At 34.1% G+C, this 17,622-nt stretch overlaps 1 protein-coding gene across 1 annotated transcript; it reads left to right on the top strand.

Moving 5' to 3' along the window:
* Positions 1-825: 825 nt before the first annotated feature.
* On the top strand, positions 826-16,373 carry LOC130245720 (ras and EF-hand domain-containing protein-like). The gene is given in 18 exon segments (XM_056478479.1): positions 826-1,408; positions 2,289-2,441; positions 4,709-4,799; positions 5,417-5,512; positions 5,850-5,930; positions 6,896-7,011; positions 8,902-8,970; positions 9,088-9,169; positions 9,358-9,428; positions 9,575-9,656; positions 9,659-9,757; positions 9,850-9,951; positions 11,444-11,588; positions 11,672-11,753; positions 12,487-12,601; positions 14,537-14,650; positions 14,726-14,802; positions 15,917-16,373. Coding segments are annotated over 18 exon segments (1,989 nt in total). The 5' UTR covers positions 826-1,097; the 3' UTR covers positions 16,020-16,373.
* The last annotated feature ends 1,249 nt before the right edge of the window (positions 16,374-17,622 follow it).

Raw genomic sequence — 17,622 nt, 5'->3', positions numbered from 1 at the left:
TGTTGTAAATATTCCACATAATTCATAAGGAAAAACAGGAAATTATTTAAAAAATACTCGAATCAAGTTTTTACCATTTAGCATTTTCAGTTACTTGAAGTTAAATTCATATTTGTTTTGCTTTTAGTTATTAATAACTGATCACTGTACATGTACATGTTTCACTTCATTACAGAATTTTCTCACCAAAATGTTTATAATGTTTTCCTCATAAATTTTGAAGTCTACCTAATTCAATTCAATAAACTGTACTGTCTATCCTACAGGGGTTAGAAAATTGTCTTTAGACATAGTCTCACACACAAACAACAAAGCATAACTACACATTACTTTAAAAAAATCAAATTTTTAAAAAAAAGACCATGGCAGTGGGAATAAATGTCTAATTATTTATTTATTATTTATCTATTTAGCTTTGAATATTAACTAGAATGGCCATGTGCCATCCTGCATAGCAATTTGTTTGAAATCTATGATTTTAATAACATAAGTAAGCAAGTCAAAGTATCTAAAACTCATCCATATTCGTTTTATAAAGTTTTTGTTAACTATAGAGTTTTCAGCATGTCAGTTGTACCAGCACTATTTATGCAAAGCTACACAAATTACTCACAAGTTTATGTGTATCCCCTTATGCATTATACTATCATTTTAGAATTCCAAGATTATCCTAATAGCTAATTTATAGGTTACAGTATGTGGACTTGTTTGACATAATATATTTGTTCACTTGGTCAGACTGAGAGACAATTGTTATGGGCTGGTTACTCATACCGCACGCCTACCTCCTCCACTGCTATCCAATAACACTAACTGGAGTTCACCTTGTAACACGGTGAGATAGCTAATGAGCGATCATCCAATCACTTTAGCCTTCAACTAACCTGCGTCGGGTTTTAGCTTCAGCTTTCGGCGCACCTGTTGGTGATGTACATGTCGGACCACAATACTTTCGCCTTCATTCCTCTTCGCACTTTTGTCTTTTCTTTTTGTTGTTTTATCACTTCAGCCTGTTCTATCTGGAGCGGTATCTTTAAACACGGGTGTGAATAACTTCTTTTTTTTTTTCCAATCTTTTGTCCTCGTCGAGTGGAAAGATGAACCACGCTGAGCTCAGAAGGCTCTTCGCAGCATGTGATGGGAATCAGTCAGGAAGAGTCGAGTATGAGGACTTCACTACTGTTTGCCGAGAGCTTAATGTCCCCGCGGACGAGATTAGGACTTTATTCAACAAGTTTGACCTGGACGGAGACGGCTATATCAATTTTAACGACTTTTCATCAAGCTTTCAGGAAGTTTCCGAAGCCCTCAACCTGGCTTCTTTGGCAAACGGTTTGCATAGTCAGAGAAGAGCTTGGGATGAGTTTGAAAACACGCTGGACGGAGATGTGGCCTTTTATTTGGGAAGGTATGTGTTCACTTGTAAAGTTCAAAATCCCAATTGTGGTAAACGTTTACTAACAAAATGGATAAGTTTTCTTAGCAATCTAACTGGGTCAATGGGGATAGTTCAGTTTTAAACATTTAAGGCAAACTTCCTAAAGTATATTATTGTAGACATGCACACTTTTTGTCTTTATTTTAATGTTTATTCAAATTGCTTAGTTAATAAGTGAACACAATTATTTTAGTGAAGTTAATGTTTACCTTGAGCATTGAAAACAAGGTTATGATGTCAGATTTTCTAAAAATCGAGTTTTATAATTTCACTTTTTTTTTTTTTGGCAAACTAAATCAACTACATGATTTATACTACACACTTAAACTATATATTTTATATGAGAAAGCTATTCTGTACAGTATATCAATGTGTCTCAGGTAAGCTATATCTACATAATTCTAAAGTCTAAGCGTTTTAAACGAGCTGTCATAAGGAAGATTTAAAAACCTCACCCCTTGACATTGGATCAGGAAATTGCAGAGCTTGTTCAGAGACATCCATGTCATTTTCGTTATTGAAAGGAAAGTGCTGGGCACGTTTACATATTTAGCTACACATTGTTCTTAGAAGAATTGTCAATGTTTAACAATGCCAGTGGGGAAAAAAAGGCCAATAGCTACAGTACGAGTTTTTTTTTTTTTTTTTTTATTATTTATTTTATTTTTTAATTTACCTCTGAGCAGTTCCCGTTAATGAGTGTGGTGTGTGTGTTTTTTTTTTCCTCAAATGTATGCAGTGTGTACATTAGTCAACATTTAAAGTGGATCCAAAAAAGTTTTTTTGAAATTGTGCCAAGACATGATCTGATAAGTATCTGATTCAGCCTTATTTATTCTCATGTCTGCAGACAGTGGGATGCACTGAGTGAGTTGTATGAAGGGATCCACTCCACATCAGATGAGCTGTTACTGCAGCAGTTTGAGGATCTCATCAGGGCTCTTGTGACTGAGATCAGAGAGCAGAGAATGGAGAGTGAACAGCTTGAGACCAGTCTGCGAAGGTGAGGGGAGAATTTAAGGGCGGATGCCGTTAAATCAAATTGTTATTTATATATATATATATATATATATATATATATATCTCCAAAAACTACTAGAACATTGTTAAACATTTTGCTGACTTATACACTTGTGTTACCACAGGTGTTTAGAAGAATGTTTAATCCAGTGGAAAAAAAAAAGCTATTTTAGCTCATGACACTAACCATGTCCTGTGTTGTCATACTAATAACTTATACCCTTGATTTCTTGTTTGGCTTTATAGAAAATGGAGAAACACTAGAGTGCATAATATTAGACCACAGCAGCGTTATAACAGAACTCTAAAATGTATTTTGAATGATAAAACAATGCAGCTGCTCCGCACATGATCATGAAAAGGTCGATTTCGTAATGAAACCTCTGCTGCTGTGGTGCCACATTATACTCGTCTCTCATCAGCAATTGCTTCAGTGGTCGTTTTGATAGCTTTCAACTTTTGCTTCAAGCTACCGTAAGTTTTGAATACTTTAGCTTGTCCCTGAATGATTTCTGCAGGAGTTCTGTTGAATGGAACGAAGACCACAAGTAGATGAAGTAGATTTTAAGTTTGCATCTGATTAAAGGGGCTGTATATACAAATTTTCAGGTATTCATTGTACCTTGTCACCAATTTAGTTTGTCTGTAAAAGCCCTGTAGATGTGTATTATTCTGTTAAATAGACATTTGCTTCCCATAAAAGAGCTGGGGTTTATTTTCTTTTGCTGTCAAAATCAAATAATGTACATATAGGTAACCTTCATGAGGGTAAACCTTACCTATTGACATGTCAGGGAATTTCAGGTCTTGTGCATGATCAGATGTTTCAGCTGTTGTTTTATATACTTGTAGAATGAAAGTGCAGATTTGTTTCCCCTAAATGTATTTGCTTTACTCACTCACTTCGGTTCAGCTTAGGCTGTGTTCCAGTCTACATTTAGACACACTTGTGAACTTCCCTTCCCTTGTTCCCTCTGGGAATCCCCTCTGCCATTTTTAAAGTGCATTCCACTTCATCAATTGAATAAGTGAATCTTATGTGGACATGCCCTCGATTTTGACCCAGAATGCAATGCAATTGTGATGTCCCAACAGTAGTTCCCAAGTGCTGAAGGGTTAATTGACTATGAGGGAAGTTAGCGAGTGAAAGACATAAAACAATTTGACTGAAATGCAGCCACAGTCCCTGATTTATCGGGGGTTGCCACAGTGGAATGAACTACCAATTGCTTTTTACTACTAGTAATATTTAAAAAGTTCCTGTTTGCCATTCATTTCATGCTCACCAGTGTCTCTCATAAAGTGTTTCTGAACATTAGATTTTATTTGGTCATGTCTTTATAATTTTAATATACCAAACTTTTATTTAATTTTGTAACCTCAATCTGTCTATTTCTGATTTCCCAGAAAAGGAATGAAAATGTATTTTGACCAACTATTTAGCAGTTAAGCATTTTATTATTATTATTATTATTATTATTATTATTATTTTTTTATTTATTTATTTTTTTTTTATTATTATTATTATTATTATTATTTTTTTTTATTTTTATTTTTTTTAAATAGCCCTTTGGAAGTTTTAAAGTTCTTGCTGAATTAAAAGGGCTGGCCAATGTTGTATTGTACTAAATGGCATTAATGAGCCCGCATTAATTTTTAACTTGCTTCACTGGCCTGGTTTTTATCCCTATTCAGGAAATATTTTTTCTTCCTCTAACCATTTAATGGATTCAGATTCTAAAACGTTTTTTCATATGGAAGGAGGAAATAATGAAGAAAAAAAAGAAACAACAGGAGGTCTAGTTACTAAGCTTGTGCTCATTTCTCGAAACTATTTATTCATTTCTTTCTATAGGTGTGGACGCCATTTCAGTGCTCTGTTTTCACAGGGAGACACAGTCCAGGCCTGTGTGTTTAGCGTAAGGCTGTTTGTTTCACCTCAGATACACTTCACATGGTTGTAGCAGTTCTCAAGAGCCCTACCTTCAATCCTCCCTTCCCTTTAGTCAGAGGTTTACTCTACTTGATGAATCCGATAACACTGTGTAGCTTAAAGGAGTTATTCATCTCTCCAGGGGAACTTTTTTTTTTTTTTCTTTTCTTTTTTTTAGGAGGTCTGGGTGTTGGAGCACCCAGATGCATTTAAAGGATATCCTAACACCAAGACTAGTGGTTTTAAACCGCTTACTGGATGAAAAGACTTTTTAAAGTTGCAGTTTGATTCTGAAAGTCTTGTTTTGATGTGAATAGGACAGAGGAAGTGTCCAGCAGTCAGCTAGCAGAGATGGAGGAGGACTTGCAGCAGCAGCTGATCCACACAGAACGAGGGGTCAGAGAAGAGGTGAGCCAGACAAATTTGTTTGTAGAGATTGATTAGTGATTTATGATTGTGATGTGGCATATTTATGTACAGTTTTTGAATGGTTAAACAATTCAACATATTAATTCAATAGTAAGCAATAACATTTCCGATTTAATATATTTTAGGGCTATTCAAATGTGGTGTTTTTGGTCCTTTACTACATATTACATTTTATTAGGACCATATTAAAGTCCTAATAATAATAATTTTTAGTGTGTAACGTGTTTGATGGTTGTCGTTTGTCCAGTTGCCAGTTTTTTTTTTTTTTTTTTTTTCAAATGTATTTCTTTGATTACTGCAAGTATTTGCCAATGCAATTTTAGGTTGATGATGATTTTTTACCTTCTGCTTTTCATTTATATTAGCTTTTTAGTAATTTTTATCTTGACAATAATTGAACTAAATGATCATGAGATTTGAATTCTGTCTTGTAAATAAAGTGGAATTTCAGGTTCAGCTTTGCTTAGCTACACAACTACACAAGAAGGCCAGTCTGACCTGTGTGCACAAAGACTTCTCTATGAGCGCTTGTAAATGCCTCTTTATTAGGCCTGTGCATATAAGGAAAACACTCTTCTTGGGTTTCGTGCATACAGGAGCAGAAGAAATTGGATGAATCCATTGCTATGCTACAAATCAAACATGAGAATGAGCTGGCAGACCTGCAAACCACTATAGAAAGGCTCACAAAGGTGAGAAATATGTGATTCACTTTTTAAAGGGATAGTTCGTCCAAAATAAACTATTTAGTAATTTATTTATTTTATTTTTTTTTTCTTGCAGAAAAGTAATTTGAAGAAAGCTGGAAACCATAGACCTTCATAGTAGGAAAAACAAATACTATGGAAGATGATGGTTATCCAGTTTCCAGCTTTCTTCAGAATATATTTTTTTAATAGAGGAAAGAAATTCAGACAGCAGGCTTGTGAAAAATGGACATTTTCAGTTTTGGACTCTCCCTTTTAATATCATTACATACAGGGTTGTATATGTAGTATATTTTCTCATGTTTTTGTTGTCTCATTTTAGCAATACCAAGAGGAGTCTAAGTTAAACAGCCCCAGAGAAGATTCAGTCAAATTAAGAGCCCAGATTAAAGATCTGATGCAGGTATGACTCTGTCTATTCAAAGTTTTCCTGCTCCCCAATCTCTTCTGCATTCATTGTGCTTCAGATATATTTGAAAAGTTAGAGAAAGTGGGGTAAGATATGCTATTTTTATTTTTACCCCCTTTTAATGTAGCTTACCCTAAGATGGAAATTATTATTGTTGTATTCCAAAGCTGTATGACCATCTATTTTGTAAAATATATATTTGACATGTATTTTCATATAACCAATGGCAATGTTTTTGATAGAATTTGCTGAATTATATTGATTGATCTCTGTACTGTATGTGTGCATGTATTTGTATCAGTTGAGAACTCGCAAAATGTGTAAAGGAGTCAAAACGATGCCTGCAATTATATAATCTAAGATATGCTGAAAGGAGGCAGTATTGAGGAGGCAGAAGATGTAGTATTGTTTAATGATTAGGCATCATGTTCTGTTTTTTTTATTATTATTATTAATACGTGCATCTTGTGCCACCATGGTTTGTTTAGACGTCTTGGGTTAATGTTTATTCATGTTTGTCAATTCAATTGCATCCGTTTAATGCATTTTAAAGCAACACCTCTGCTCCAACTGCAGCATTCACAATTACTCAAATGAACCACACTAACAGAACACTTGCATCTGAGTCAATTGTAATCAACCTAACATGCTACATTCCAGCACTCTAAGTTTTATTTTATGATCATAAGATATGTAAAATAGGATATTGTCTAAAGCTCACATGTTTGTGTTCTTGGCGTGAAACTTGTGTAAAATGCTGTATCGTGCAAAGTGCAGTATACGAGCAAGTGACAATATTATGAACCATTTATTAGAGGCACCACAGCTTACCCACCAACACATCTTGCTCCACGTTGTTCCATGTATATTACATTCTGTACTCCTAAATACCAAACAACTTTTGTGACTTTTTTTTTTTTTTTTTTTTTTTTTTTTTTTTTGTGTGTGTTCCTCTGCAGGAGAATGAGGAGCTAAGGGGTTCTCTCATGAAAGCTCAGATGAACGTCTCCATTCTTCAGGTTGAGTTGGACAGGTTAAAGAATGCCTTCACTGATCAGAAACTCCAACATGAGAGGTCAGAACTAATGCTTTAGTTCATTTCATTGGGTTTGTGCTGATTAGACGTAAACTGCTCAAACAAAATTAACCCCCCAAAAAAGTTTAGACAATATATAGTTTTGCAATGGAACAAACTTTACAAATGCTTTAAGGAACACCACAATAGTGGTTTTTTTTTTTTTTTTTTTTTTTTTTAACACTTTAACTGTTGACAAGTCATTGCAACATGAAAATTATTTATTTTATCTAAAAGTGAATATTTATGCAACATCTTATTTTTGTATGAGTCTCAAATCCTGACAAACCAAAAAAAAAATACTGAGAAACTTAAGTGCAGTTTATTTATAAACCATTTCGAGAGGATGCTTATGATTGATCGCAGCTGGTCCTCCATCAGCTAATACATGTGCCAATCAGATGAATCCTAACCCGCCACAAATAACCGTTTCTCACCTCAGTCATCTGCATCTTGAAGAATTCCCCTCTTCCATTCCAACTCCTCTCCCTCCTTTTCCAAATAGGGCAGCGCCACAGCCCAGTGGTTAGTACTGTTGCCTCACTGCAGGAATGTCACTGATTCGAGTCCTTACCAGGCCAGTCTGCATTTCTGTGCAGAGTCTGCATGTTCTCACTGTGTTTGCATGGGTTTCCTCCCACTGTTCAAAGACATGCAACATAATTAAATTGACTAATCCAAAGTGGCATCATAGACTAACTCTTAATCGGTTATCCCTCATAGCAATTCCTAACTCTTATCAATACAAGCAGGGGAGTTCTTGTGACCTACCTGAGCTGAAACTCCCCTCTCACCTTTCAAACGGGAGGGAGCCCCGGGCTCAACAATATTAATACCTCTCTCCAGGGACAACAAGCCAAACACTCTTTATTCTCAAACATCAGCTAAGTGTTGTGAACTCCTTGAAAGGATTTTGATTATTTAATCCATAAAACTGGTGGTCCCTTTTAGATTTTGTGCGAGTTTAGAGTTTCCATGGGGTCTTAATGTCTTAAATATCAATCTTAAATGTACTAAAATATTGCATTGTAAGTCGTAAATTATTTTTTTTTTTATTATTTAAACGGGTCTTTTCCTTTGTTCGTGTATAGCTACCCAATCTGGCCAAAACCCATACAAACACCAGCAGTTAATTGCAATAAAACTTAACTTATTTTTAAGCCTTTATCATTTTAAATTTCTTTATCGTAATGGTTTACTTTTTCCTTACAATAACATTGTGCATAGATTTAGTTAGATAATTATATAACTTTTTAAAACATTTATTTTTTATTTATTGTACAGTGTATGTTGGGGGGGGGGGGGGATGAAGTGTATGGTTACAAGTCGAGTTTGTTTTTACACTTTCAAATATTTTTTATTTATAAGCTAAATATTTGAAAGTGTAAAAACAAGCAAGCTCAACTTGTATCCATACAACCTTTTTTTTTTTTTTTTTTAATTTAATTAAATGTTAAATTTATAATAATTCAATTGGCAAATATAAAATCTTGTCCATTTGAAAAATTCCTTGGCATTTAGCCCTCTGAGTCTAAAATCTGTCTTAATGTTGGTGAAACCTGCAGAAATCCTGGTCCAATGCTATTTGACATTGTAAAAAAAAAAAAACATTTTACGATGTGTGTATATTTTCACAGCAGAACAACACAAGAATTAAAGAATGCCATAGGTTTTGAAAAAAATCTGTAATTTTTAGGCTCAAATATCAACAAATTTAATTTTTAATAAAATTGAAATGTCCCTGCAAAATCCTGCAGTGACTGAACTGGGAATTCTCAGAGTACATCATAAATAAAATTAAAAAAATAATAATTTATGAAATATAAATTCTAGAAAGTAAAAAAAGAATAAATTGTATGCATTATGATTCTTTTTATGTTCATGCTTAAGAGAAAGTGATGACCTCAAGAAGATGGTGATGGAGTTCCAGTCTTATTCCAGCCATATAGAAATGCTCCAGTAAGTCTCTGCAGTTGTTCTCTGTAATGGTCAGAATTCTCAGATGTTCTAATGAAAGAAATAGACTTTGGCTGACTTGGAAGGTATGAAAGTTTTGACTTCTCTGCTTCTCATTAGGGAAATGAACAAAACTTTGTATGACAGCAATGACGGGTTACGCTCTGCTCTGAGCCAGGATAACGCCTCCACCAAAAGACGGGTAGATATTTAGTTGTGTGTCTGGTATTTTTTTTTTTATTATTATTATTAAGTACTGCAGTCATCTGAACCATAATCAAATATTTGGACTTCTGTCATGCAGGAATACACCACTATGTCTGGAATTCATTATAATACACCACAATACCTCATTTAAATATTAGCTTTTAATTTAATTTTTTTTTTTAGCTCTCGCCAAGAAATGAAGTTCTTCCCAGAAAAATGAAACCGATTCGACAGAGTACAATGAATCAGAGCAGGTAATCATGTTCTCTATTGTATACTCTGTGTATTTTTCTGTCAAGGTACAATTACAGAGTAAACAAAGTTGGTTTGTTTACGCCTGTGGATATTTTGTAATATAATTTTCTAAAGAAGCTATTATTATTATTATTATTATTTTAAGTTTTACTAATGAAGATGACACTCTGGCCCTGGTGAAGTGCTGGGCTGAAAAGTATTTGGATAGCGGGTTTCCGTTCAGTCAGAAATGGATGCGATGTCAGGTATTGATTATGACAGCGACGACAGCCATCATTCAGTGGAGACTGTGCATCACAGCTATTCCACTGTCCCTTCTGAACTGGAGGTCAGTTTTCACTAGTTCCACACTACATGGATGTACAGTATATGACAGTAAAAAGACCACAAGTCTTCTGTTAAACCACTTATGCCTCCTAGGTGTCAGAGGTGAAGCCTGAAGCTTTGAGATCTGTAGCTCGTAGCACAGTTGGCTCTATATCATCCTCACTTCGGCGGCGTTTGTCTGCTTTTCCTGTCAAGGTAATTCCTGTTTACTTCCTAGTTGATCTGAAAATAGGTAAATATTAGAATAAGGAGTTGTAGGATTTTGAATGTATCGGGAATACTAAATTTTTTTTTTTTTTTTTAAATGTATAATTTTTTGTTTTGACTAAACTGCAATCATTGTCTAATAGACATCCAAACGTGTGTATATATTGGCTAAAAGGCTAAATTTGGACTGTCAGTTTAACTGTAGTCCAAAAATACCCTAGTAATCAAATAGATTGGAATTATTGACTACACGAAGTCTGTCTATTTGACTAATCTTTTATTATTATTATATTAATCTAAAACCAGAGTTTACCCTTGTTTTAGCAAAGACATCTACTGTATGTTGATGTCTTTTAAACTAAAATTGCTTGGAACTAACTTGCCGAAATAAGTTTACTTGAGGTTCTGAGACTGAAAATATTAATCACTTCAATAATTTCTATAAATGGCAGCTGGATTGAGTGATCCAGTGACTCATTACTTTGAAAGGTAATTTAGTATATTTAAACTGAACTTTATTCTAATACTTTGACTTGAAACGCTGTTTGGTTGAAAAGACTGAAGAAGATTATGCTTCAGAACTGTCAGCTGCTCTGAATGTTTGCTATGATCATAGTAGTAAGGATTAATATGCAGACTCCCCTCGTTTTTAGCAATTTTGTGATGGCTGAATCCATCGCAAAATCAACAAAGGCGCACATTTTTGCTATCCGGCAAAATTCATAATTTAAACGCAAAATAATCACAAAATATAAATCTCATAAATAAATTTCAAATTAAATTTATTTGTGACTTGCATGTAAGGCTGATATGATGTGCGTCAAATCAAATGCTTTTGTTTAACGAGAGAATGATTCATTGCCATTGACGAGTTTTACGGAAATTCGTGTTTTAGGTTTATTACGGTAGGGGAAGCCCTAACGCATGTCCTGAGTGAGGTACATGATGTCAGATGCTCTGGAGAAATCTGAGAGAGTAAAAAATATATAAAAATAAAGGGTTCTACAACCTTCCTTTTGCTTTATCCCTACTGTTTTCGATCTTGTCTTAAGAGGCCAAAATAAAAAGCTTTATTTATGATTTGTCAGATTGCACACCTAACATAGTTGGCTACCTAATATAGAAATTATTTATTTTTAAATCGAAAAATTGTCTGCAAATGTCTGGGGATTACCAGCACAATCTTTTTTTTTTTTTTTTAAATCACAATGTATGTGAAAAACTAGGGGGTCTGAATAGACCATTGAATCGATGTAATTTCAGATTGCATAATGCTCTGAATTGAGTTGATCTTCAGAGTAATCATCTCTACAGTATACTTAAATGATTTTCCGTTGCCTTAAGTTTAAATGTGTAAACATAAATGATAATTAAACCGTGGAAGTGGGGAGCTTTGTAGTCAAAGTGGCTCAGAACCAGTGTGATGTATCATCCCAAAGCAAAGAGTAGATCTGTCTAACCATACAACTGTTCTCTATAGCAAAATGAAGAAGATTTGCTTGAGACACAAGATCTGGCTCCAGTGTACCGTCTGGTGTTGGCTGGAGATGCCGGGTCAGGAAAATCCAGCTTTTTACTGAGGTTGAGTCTAAATGAATTCAGAGGGGATATACAAACCACTCTTGGTGAGAACATACAACCATGCTGTTTTTCTTAAGTGTGTTAATGTTACCATATGAATACAGCGTAATGATGGAGAATCTTGCAGGTGTTGATTTTCAAATTAAGAAGATGCTTGTAGATGGCGAAAAAACAAACCTTCAGATCTGGGACACCGCTGGACAGGAAAGGTACAATATGTGCTTTATTTAATAACCAGTTGTAAGCATGGGCCAGTATAAAATTCTGACTGCATGATGACCTTGGATAAAAAATATCACAGTGTCAGGGTTTTGCATTTACTGCTCTAAGATTTCTTTTTAAATACCTGGGTAAATTAACATTTCGCCTTTAACAATATATTTTATCTAGAGAAACATTTAAAATATTGGTTTCACAGTCAACATGTCAGGCTGAATAATGAAAAGGAAACATTGACTTCTGCTGTCTTTTAGTTTCAAAAACACTGATTTCTTTAAGATTTTAAAATGGGATTTTTAGATATTTTTCTATTGGAAAATACTGTTTCCTTAAAAAAAAAAAAAAAAAAAAAAAAAAAAAAAAAAAAAACCTTACACATACCTTGAACGGTATAGCAGAAAATCCTTTTTTTTTTTTTTTTTTAAATAAAAAAAAAAAACAACTCTGCTTTTCCATACCGCAGTATACCTTGAAACAGTTATCGCCCTATGCCTAACCAATTGGACGCATGCATAGTTAATGTCTAAACATGGATATTTTCTTTGCTAGTTGTACACCTTTTATTTCTAGATTAGGAAAATGTCCCCTTTTTGATACGGTTTAAACTTTAGAATCCACTTTTGTATAATTATTAATACGATAAAATATTATGAATTTTGCCTCAACTCTAAGAAAAAAGAACATCCCCAACCTTTGATATTTATTAAATGTATTCTATTTCAGATTCCGCAGCATTGCCAGGTCATATTTCCGCAAAGCACATGGCGTGTTGCTACTGTATGATGTCACATCTGAAAGCAGTTTCCTGAATGTCCGTGAATGGGTGGAACAGATCCGGGTACAGCGACGCCACCCAAATCCCCTCCCCCTTTTTTTTTTTTTTTGTATTTTTACACGTACTTTACATCGATTGTTGTTAGGAATGCAATGATTATAGTCTGAGGAATAATCACAGTTTCACGGTTATGCATTTTTTTAAAACGCTACTAGTTTAGAAAAATCGCATAACTCCTTGTATACATTTTAAAGTGTTTATTGCACAGTAACTAAATAATACAGCACAAAATAATAAAAACAAACATCAGTCTACTACTCTTCAGACTTAAGTGACAGTTTTTGTCATTTAAACAAGTAATTTTACACTGACAATAAATGACTGAACAATGAATAATAAAAAAAAAAATAGTAATTGTCAAATGTAAATCTAAGCTACATTAGTATTTATATAGGTATTATAGAAGTATTTCCTTTGTAAAGAGAATGTAGTTTTTATTTATTTTAATTATTTTTTTTCATTTTGTTTTGCTTTTCTTTTTGGACCAGAGCAGAAACGGTGAAATTGAAAGCAAAAAAAAAAAAAAAAACGGTATAGCTTCCTTTTGGAAAATGAATAACCGTACAGAGAAAATGAATCAATATATTTCTATAATTTTTAATAATATATTAATGTTATCAATATAAGGCTAATAGTAACTTGAATTGCAGTTATCTGCTTTTATGCATAAAAATTTAAATTATTATTTAACTCATCTAACTAAACACATTTTACATTACACTAAAAGCCATGCACAATTCTCACTGCTACATCATTGGTTCTGACACCCTTAATATTTTCCTACCAACGTTTATCAAGTAATTTTGTCATGGAATTTAACTTGTGCAATTTTACTTGAGCGTGCAAACCTGGATTGGATCCTGCAGTTGCTGCATCAAATTAGATTTTAGGTTGATCCTTTAGCAGCAACCTTTTATGGCATGTAAAAATGTTTTCAACTTTGTACGCCTGGAACGAGTGCGTGTCGCTCTCAATATGCGTGAGTAAGTCCGGCTTCATAATTGAAAATAACTTGCACGTGGATGAGATGCAATATGTTAGTGTTGCCACTGAAATCCGCCGAAATGCAAAAAGACCCGCCCAGTCATCTGGAAACCACACTAAGTGTGTGGGGGGGGTGTTTATGACTCAGTATGTTGCAAGGGGCAGGCGTTACGTTGCAAAACTAACCAAATTTTCACTAGCCTATGTCCTTTGTTTTTTTTTTTTTTTTTTTTTTTTAACCCCGCAAAAATGCATTCAAAACTGCTCAAAATGGCAACACTGCTGCTAGCCTTGACTGTGGTTAATTGACCTTATTCTACAATGCGGAAGTGTGTTCGTTTTTTGCATTTTATTTTATTATTTTTTTTAGAACTTCTGATTCAGTTGCCTATGGGAGAAATGACTAGGAATATTATATGGTAGTATACATAAAGTAGAATAATCTAGTAAGGAAAATATCAGTTTGCAACATCAAGCAGCAGAACGAGCTGTTTTTAACCTCTAAAATGAATGGAACTGAATGAGACCGGAAGTCTCGAGCCAAAAAGATTCAAATGGCTGCGTCCACTAGTAGGCGGAGAATAAGATGTGTGCGCATTTTAGCCTCTATGTACAAGCTCGGAACTTTAAACTAGCGCACAGTTGGCATAACTTTGTTTAGCTGCAGCAGTTTCATTTGTTGTTTAACGTCACGTATACTCAGGAGTTCTAGAATGACCACCATATTTAAATTCAAGACTGAATCCCATTATTTTTGTGTGAACATGACTCTCTCCCAAATTGAAATGATTGACATTTTGGGAACAACAACAACAACATTATGGCGTCTTGCTCATTTGAAATCTATTTTTGATCTAAATTCAGTTGAATGCTGTAAATCACTGACCTAAAGGTGTTTGAAAATCAAATTCACCATGAGTTTGTTCATGACAAATGTTATCACTTCTTGCACAGGAGTCAACAGATGAAGACATCCCAATGTGTGTAATAGGGAACAAGGTGGATCTGAGGGCAGCGAGGCCAGAGGGAAGCTGTGTGAGCGCTATCCATGGAGAAAAGCTTGCTATGGTCAGTTTTGACTCATTTGTTAGTAAAGAGCATAATAAACATTGTGTCAATAGTAATGGCTATTGTTTATAACAGAATTATAATGCCCTGTTCTGCGAGGCAAGTGCTAAAGAGGGGACAAACGTCATTGAGGCAGTTTTACATTTAGCAAGGTAAGATACCCTTCATATCATGAGGGCTTTTCACACTTGAGATAACATCCTGGGTTATCCTGCTTCAAGTTTCACACCGTGTATAAGCAAACCCTGGGCTTATTTGAATATTTGTGCTGCATGTTAGCTGCAGATGGAGCATGTTTGGAAAAGGCAACGTAAAGAAACTCTGAATGCAAATCAACTGAAACAAGAAAATCTAACATGGGTTCACACAGTTCGGTCATTTTAAAAGCTTTAAATTTTAAACTTTGTTTTAATACAGTTTTGAATGGTCAAATATTAATCTGAATATATAATTCATAAACTATTAACAGCAAATTCTATTTTATTTTGTCCAAACGCTTTTGCTTGACGGCTTATTTTGGAGCAAAAATAGACATGGGTCTGGGAGAGGCATTGTTGAATCAGATATTTACATGTTGCTTTAGTCACAGCTGATTGGTAAAGTTTGGGTTTGTGATCTGTAACCCAGTGTAAAACCTGCTTTAGAACAGGTTAGCCATGTACTCTAGCACAAGTTACCATGCATGGTGGCTAAACAAACTCTCCATCTTGTGCTTAAATTTAGTTGGTTCAAACCAACTCAATTTATCGGAGTAAAAATTAAACCGTTTTGTTTAACTGTAGGAGTGTGATCCTACGATATTAGATAATGTAATCTTGATCTATTCAATTCATTTTTTTGTCAGATCTTTATATATGGAGCAGTTTTATCAGATTGTCTGTTATAATTTTATTTATTTTTATGGATTTGAGGCAAATGTATTGATTTCTTAAATCAAATAAATGGCTCCATGAAAATGGCTATAAAAAACATTGGTGTGAGAAAAAATAAATAAAAATGGAAGGCAGCATGTGACCAGTTTACTTGTTACATGACCTTTTTACCATACTGTTGGCTGCTATGTAAGGTTACAGCCATGTACATGTAGCTTAAAAGAACTTCAGCTGTTACATTCTCCTTTTTCATATTGCACTGCATAAAATCATTCTCTTCAGAATAAGTTTCCAAAATATGTGTTTGTCCCAGGGTTAAGCTCAGTGTGAAAAGCCCTATTCCAACAGTGCTTCAATTTAAAGGTTTTTAATGTCTTCTGAATCATCATTACAGAGAAGTAAAGAAACATGTTAAACTGGGCCGGAGGTCAGAGTCACAGGTTAAACTGAGTCTTCACAAACGGAGGAAGACCCTGAGCAACTGCTGCGGAGTTTAAGTCTTGTTTACTTGTCTTAACTTTATTTTAATGTCAGTACTTTAAGCTAACAATTTTTTTAAATAATTATTGCAGTTTGTGAGTCGTTTTTTTTTTATTAGGAAAAAAAAAGTTTAATAAAACCTATTTTTTTTATGATTATTAATTGTAATTTTTAAGCCATTTTAGACCGCTTTGGATGTTTCGTGTGCATCATTGGTGTTTTCAAGCACACTGATCAAATGTATACTTGTGCATTTGCCTACAAATGATCAAATCACTTCAGGGTTCAGTTTTTCTTTTTTATTATTTATATGTTGTAATAATTGTGACTGATTTTGATGTAAAAATAAAACTTTTAAATTTAAGTGCAAATCTAAGGTCTGGAAGTCTTTTATACAACACAAAGAACACTGCTTTAGACCAAACTCTGATTTGAGCTACACTTTTATTGAACCATTTCAAGTTGATGACAAGGAATGGGATATAAAAATGGAAGTTTGTGGTTCCAAGATGTTTTCTGTTGTTTCTTAAATGGTAAATACTGATCAAGAAAAGCGAGATCAACACAGTGAGTACACAGTAAAGTAAAAGACCCAATTGACCTAAACCGGTGCAATACAATGGAAAGTACCAACAAAGGCGTTGCTGAATCAAGACCAAAACCCCACTATAGACTTCTGGCATTAATAATTAAGATTCCTTGGATCCATCCAGAGGGTTTGTCTACTATTTGGCTTTAGAATCCCCCTTTTCATTGGCTTTCTTTTGCTTCTGTTGCATTATTTCTGCATCTCTATAAAGGAAAATAATGTATGAAATGTGGCGTTAAATGTCCCATAACTGTATCTAGTTGAAGTTGTATACGTGTATTAAAGCTTACCTCTGCTTCCTGGCAGCAGCAGATAACCCATCATTTCTCTTGCCCTTTTGCATATCGCTGTGTTTTTGACATTCTTTTGGCGAGCAAGTTCACGCTGATTTCCTCCTAAAAACATGATGTTTAAGTGATCTGGTCCGACTACTAAACCATATTTCAAGGACTAAATTTCTACACTTTCGATCATGTTCATGGACATAACCCTACTTTCATTTCTTAATGTCCTGAAAAATGCTAAGGATGGTATTGTTGTCGGGTTTTTTTTTTTTTTTTTTATACACAGGACTACATTTTTGTTGCAGCCAACTGCTTTTATCATTTTGTGTGTATACTTTTTATATTACAAAAGACATGTAATTAATTATTGCAATTCCACACTTGCAAAAATATAACATTAATATAAATTACAAGACTTAGACAAGGCAGTCACAAAATATTAAATTCACAATCAAATGTGAAATCTCATTTTTATTTAGTTCAAATATGTGGTCAAATTGACCCAAAACTTAAGTTTAATAAATGTTTTTGGCTTAAAATCGTACAAATTTGTATTGGTCATATTTCAAGAGGAGCATTTAGTGTTAAATCAACTTAAATTCAACTTTAACTGGTTATAGGGCTACACTATGTTGTTTTAGCATGGATATCCTAATTTGAGTGTCTGAAATATTATATTAATATTCAATGTTGAGTCCAGGATTATGGATGACCAGGAACCACAGGTCCAAACACATGAGATTTGTG

The sequence above is a fragment of the Danio aesculapii genome, chromosome 18 (assembly GCF_903798145.1).
Source record: "Danio aesculapii chromosome 18, fDanAes4.1, whole genome shotgun sequence".
Lineage (NCBI taxonomy): Eukaryota > Metazoa > Chordata > Actinopteri > Cypriniformes > Danionidae > Danio > Danio aesculapii.
Note: the sequence above shows the minus strand (reverse complement) of the source record. Positions and strands in the feature narration are given on the sequence as shown.